The sequence below is a fragment of the Phaseolus vulgaris genome, chromosome 3 (assembly GCF_051622355.1).
Source record: "Phaseolus vulgaris cultivar YP4 chromosome 3, ASM5162235v1, whole genome shotgun sequence".
NCBI lineage: Eukaryota > Viridiplantae > Streptophyta > Magnoliopsida > Fabales > Fabaceae > Phaseolus > Phaseolus vulgaris.
The window spans coordinates 35,826,243-35,831,780 of record NC_143500.1 but is presented as its reverse complement, the minus strand read 5'-3'; the positions used below and the strand labels follow the sequence as shown (position 1 = coordinate 35,831,780).

General features: G+C 32.3%; 1 protein-coding gene across 2 annotated transcripts; it reads right to left on the bottom strand.

Annotated features, from left to right (window-relative positions):
* Positions 1 to 1,848: 1,848 nt before the first annotated feature.
* Positions 1,849 to 4,175, bottom strand: LOC137805890 (putative serine/threonine-protein kinase PIX13). 2 transcript variants are annotated; one of them, XM_090299640.1, is made up of 6 exons: positions 3,976 to 4,175; positions 3,343 to 3,761; positions 3,147 to 3,282; positions 2,904 to 3,046; positions 2,661 to 2,784; positions 1,849 to 2,573 (listed from the first exon to the last, which is right to left on the bottom strand). In XM_090299640.1, exons 1-6 carry the CDS (start codon positions 4,043 to 4,045, stop codon positions 2,194 to 2,196), a joined length of 1,272 nt encoding a protein of 423 aa, XP_090155766.1. In that variant the 5' UTR covers positions 4,046 to 4,175; the 3' UTR covers positions 1,849 to 2,193. The 2 variants fall into 2 exon arrangements, 1 of the variants encoding a protein (XP_090155766.1); XR_016519225.1 differs by having other exon boundaries at positions 2,549 to 2,573; positions 2,661 to 2,802.
* Positions 4,176 to 5,538: the final 1,363 nt, after the last annotated feature.

Below are 5,538 nucleotides of genomic sequence, written 5' to 3'. Positions count from 1 at the left end.
GTAAATAAGCGCTAACTAATAACATCAACAACATAAGCAATGTTCGACCTTATGCACACGATAACATACATTAAACTACTAACTACATATGAATATGGAGTCTTTTGCACTTATTTTTTTTCTCTTTCTCACAAGTATGTCACTATTTTGAGCTTAACTTGAAGTAACCTACAAATGGAGTGTTAATAGATTTAGAATTGTCCATAATAAATCTCTTTAATACATTTTCAATATTTTTTTGTTATGATAACCATAAATTTCCATTCTTTCTTTCACAAGAATACAATGATCAGAAAAGGTTTTATCATACTCATGATCAATCATGAAGGAAACTAATTTCCTATACCTACCTTGGAGCTTGTTTGAATTCATACAAGTTCTTCCTCAAAATTTGCAAATGAATTTTTATTTATATTTAACTGTGAAACCTTCATGTTGTTAAATATATATATTTTCTTCTAAGTGACCATGAAGGAAGATTATTTTCACATCAAGTTAGTCAACTTCTAAATTTAAACTTGTTGCCAAACCAAGTACAACTCTAAATGAAGACATTAATTTTGACTGCAAATGAAACTATCTCTTCAAAATAAAATCCTTTCTTCTCACTAAAGCCCTTCATCACCAACCTTGCCTTATACCCGTGAATTATTATCTTCTAATTTCAATTTGAACACCTATTTATTTCTCACTACTTCCTTGCCTTTATGCAAGTTCACAAGTGGTTTTAAGGATTCCATCTCCCCTTACATGGCTTTATATCACTTGTCTTTCTCTTCATGTGACATAGCTTCTTCTTAGATTTCAAGCTTTTCAACATTAGTCAACAACACAAAATCATTAGAAAAATATTTATGTGAATGACAATTCTTTCTAGTAGATCTTTTCAATTAAGGGTCCATAGGTAGTTCAGGAGGAACTAGTTCAGTTGGTTCAATGACTTGAGTCTCGAGCATGTCAACTACATGATCAACAACTCTCAAGGGAGGTTCTGGCATAACATTAATGTACCTATGAGTAACTTGTCCTGACTTCTTTTTCTTGACAGTATCTTTAATGGTCTGGTCCTTAAGAAAAATAACATCTCGACTTTCTAACAATTTTTTTATCAACTGCATCCCAAAATCTGCAATAAAAATCATCACGACCATAACTTATGAAGATAATTGTTTAGACTTCCCATCAAGCTCGAATCTTCCATCTCTAGGGATGTTAATATTAATCCTAGTTTTCCTCATGAGTTTTTTTATTTAAAAAACTACTCTTGATTATGCCAAAAGTCAATTTTTCATTTGGAGGACAAAATTGCTTAGAGATACCACAAAGTATCTCAACTTCCTGGTAATAAGTTAAACAACAAAAATACAAGTAACTCATCATCCAATACAATCTTCATGACAAATCTTCCATTTGATATTTTTACATTAAATAATTGGTAGAATCTAGTTTAATTATGGTTCTTGTACCATCATCATCTTCCATCTTTAGAGCACAAGTCAAAGCTCCTAACGGGAACTCTTATACGAGTTGTTGGGAAGATAATAAAAAAAATAAGCAGAAGAAAAATTCAGGTCAATTTTTTCCTGCATAAATAATGTAAGCTCAAAAAATATCAAGCAACAAATAAAATGATAGGCAAAATAATTAGATGCACCAAACAAAAAAGAAACAAAATTAGAATGTATCAAAACTTTTAAGTCAAAACTTTCACTAATAATAATTAATGAATACAGTACAAATTTTCTTAGATCCTCAACGAATCTATAAAAAATGTTTTTTTCAGCAACAATAACAATACCAATGAGTATTATTTAACTAGATAATAGAGATAACCAAATACATAGAATAATTAGTATAAAACCTCTTCTCCAAACTAGCTTTTCTATATAAATTTATGTCATACTTCTTTTCTTTTTCACCATACCTACTCAATTTTGTTTTCATATCTACCAATAAAAAACTTGAAAAAAAAAGAAAACATTATTTAAACTGTATAATTGCCTTCTAGTTCATAAAGAAATACTTCTAGCCCAATAAATTGGTCACACGCATGACATTTGCATGTGTTATTGTATACGAACTCAACTCTAGTAGGCCACTACATCAGAGGCACTTTAGCAATATGCTCTTCAAGTCCACAATGCATCAACTACAAGGGAATATGGTGCTGAAGGGTTCAATTCAATTCACTACCTACTGAGCACCATTTGGCTGATCGCGTTGTTGAACTACCTGGGAACGATTAACCCGTTTTCTGTTATAATTGTTACCAACAGGTTTCTCATTAGCTGCTTCAATCTGTTCCAATCTTTCAAGAACTTCTTTCATCGATGGCCTCACTTTTGGATCTCTTTGGATGCATTTGAGAGCTAGTTGAGCTACCTGTAATGCTAAGTTGGTTGGATACTTTCCTTCCAACTTTGCATCCATAGTGCTTCTTATTTTTGCTCTATTTAGTAGATTTGATTTGGCCCAATCCGTGAAGGAATTTAGCATCCGCAAGCGCACCCCTGTCAGCACCTCCGTCAAAACAATTCCGAATGAATACACGTCACTTTTCACTCTCAAACGACCTACACAATAGACATGTGAACATTTAGTATCAAGTCTCGTTTACAAAAGGTTTATGAAATGTTTAAGAGAAAATTTGTGGATATTACCTGTTGCCGCATACTCAGGAGCAGCATAGCCTCCTGTTCCCATAACTCGTGTTGATACGTGAGTCTGATCAATCGAAGAAAAAGATTTGGCTAAGCCAAAGTCTGATAACTTTGCCGTAAATGTCTGTCACAAAAGCAAAAACTAAAGATTTTTTTATTTCACTGACGTGAAATCTTTCAATACCATGCTAACACTACGTTGAGAAAAGAAAAGTTATTCAAACAAGTCAAAATAAAACTTACCTCGTCAAGGAGTATATTTGAGGGTTTAAAATCTCTATGTACAATTTTCATTTCCATGGAATGAAGGAAATTAAGTCCCCTAGCCGCTCCAATCATAACCTTTAGCCTTGTATCCCAAGAAAGGGGTTGAACATTTGCACCTCCTGCATGCCGAAGAGAAATCGTGTGCATAAATCAGAGAAAATGACAAATCAATTCCGCATAATTGGTATGCATGATGCTACCAGCAGCAGCATTTCTTACTTCCAAATAGGTGGTTATCCAAGGAGCCACGATGCATGAATTCATACACCAGGAACAGCTCACTATCCTCTCGCCCAAATCCCAGCAACTTAACAAGGTTGGGATGAGAAAGCCTCCCTAAGAAATTCACCTCTGTCTGCATAAAGAAGATAATCAAACAAAAATTTTAAATCTTAAGAATGATATCAACGCTTACCTGCCATTCCGCAACTCCATGAAAGCTTCCGGGATTCGATTTCTTGATGGCAATAGTCAATCCCTCTCCTCTAATCAAACCCTTGTATACTGCACCAAAAGCCCCCGCTCCTATCACCCTGTCAGCTCTGAATTTTTTGGTAGCAGCCCTCAATTCTGCCAAAGTTAATACTCTTAAGTTTGGAGCATTCAAGATCTCACCATGAGGAAACTCCTCTCCATCTCTGACTCCAGAGGCCTGGCTATTCTCAGAGCCCCAAAATGACGTGCTAGTGTTACTTCCTGATGTGTGATTATTGCTACTACTTTGCCCAAACAGACTACTGCTTCCTCCAAAGTCACTTCTACACCCACGAGAAGTAGAATCACTATTCTGTATAAGTCTTGTCTTGCTGAGACCGGCAGAGAACTGAGTCCTCCCTGAGACATCGTCACAGCAAAACAAACTTTCATGTAAAGTACAAAAAACGATGCCCATTTACTTAACTTCAAAGTATCAATTATTTCATAAACCATAGCTAATATTGTTTTACTATGCGCGTTTGACTTATAGATTTGTTTAAAAAACTGATGACCATAGGATGCACCTACGCTTGCAATTAACAGTTAAAAAAACAAAAAGAACCATAATTACCTAAATGGTTCTTCGCGTTGGGATGATCATCAGGTTTAGAAGCTGATTGAAGACTCCAAAAGTTCCCCATTGACTTGTTTATGCTCTTTCCTTGGCACAAAATCAGAGAAATAAATGTGAGAGTAAGGGAGAGAGAGCAACTTGCATGTGACGGGACAAAGGAAGGGTCCAAGAATACTCCAAGGAAATGCAATGGTATTGCTAATCATGTTATGTTGAGCTTCAAATGGAGCCGTGAGACACTTTGTTATTACTTCATATAATCCGTGTTGAAATTCATTTTAGCAGGAGTTGAAATTTTAACACTTCCAAATTTGAGTCAAAATGGGAAATAGAAGAGAAAAGTTCAAGCAGAAACCAGTCAACAACTAATTAATGGTTACGTTTTTGCCACTAAATTTCCCGTACTCATGTATAACAAATTTATAAAAAAAAAAAAGTTAACCCCTATCTCCAGACAAGTTCTTTGGTCGTATTATCATTTTTATTATACTTATTATTATTAACATAATTTATACATATTAATATAATTATTATTAATAATAATAAAATAAATTATATTCATATTATTAATACTAGCGAGCACACAGGCAATCTCGTGTATCCGTATTTTTTATTTTTTATTTTTTTATATAATTAAATATAAAATTTAATCAAATTAAATAATATATTATTATTTGTGTTAATTTTTTATTATTTATATTTTTAATTAAATATGTTTAAAATAAGATAAATAAAATAGATGAAATATGAAAAAAATTAGCAATACACAATTTCAGAATCTCAACATTAGGATTTTTGAAGCATTGAGGAGATGGAAGACCTGGTGAAGTGGCGGTCATGAAATATTGAGGGATGGAAGAATAACAATACAGTTTCAGAATCTCAAAATTAGGATTTTGGAGACATTAACATGATTTTATATTATTTCTCTCTCACAATTCTTTTATATATCACTCTTTCATAATCTCAAAATTATGATTTTGGAGGATTTTGGAGACATATGTTTTTATATTATTTCTCTTTCACAGTTTTTTTATATATCACTCTTTTGCCTAAAAAAAAGTAACTGTCCATAAATTCACATTTCACGCCTCTATCTCCACTCTTCCCTAATAAAAGGCACCAATCTCTCAATTTTCCTGCAGAACAAATAAAATAAAATTTTAAAATTAAAAATATGCTTATTTAATAAAGAAGAATATTAGTTTAAAACAGAAAAAGTAACGAATCTCTCCACTCTCCTGCCAGTTAGATGATAACAAAAAATAAAATTAGCGTACCAATCTCTCCATTAAGTGAGAACAAATAAAATATTTTACTTTCAAATGATACTAAAAAAAATGGATCTTTAACAATAAAAGATTTCATCTATGACATCAAAATATATTAATTTTTCAAAATAATATTAATTATTTATTTTAAAACATTAATAATCAACACCCTTTTTAACACTACCTTAATAATCCGCACCCTTTTTCTATAAAATCCCAAACTAACCGCAAATAAAAACAATTAAAAAAAACAAATAATAAACTTGTATCTATTGATTTTATTTTATTT

What these genes read in the sequence shown, in the direction of transcription:
- LOC137805890 (XM_090299640.1), bottom strand. Translation starts at nt 4,045, where the DNA reads ATGGGGAACTTTTGGAGTCTTCAATCAGCTTCTAAACCTGATGATCAT. An exon ending in CAACGCGAAGAACCATTTAG is followed by an intron (nt 3,762 to 3,975) that starts GTAATTATGGTT and finishes ACGATGTCTCAG; the next exon opens with GGAGGACTCAGTTCTCTGCC. An exon ending in CAAATATACTCCTTGACGAG is followed by an intron (nt 2,785 to 2,903) that starts GTAAGTTTTATT and finishes CTTTTGTGACAG; the next exon opens with ACATTTACGGCAAAGTTATC.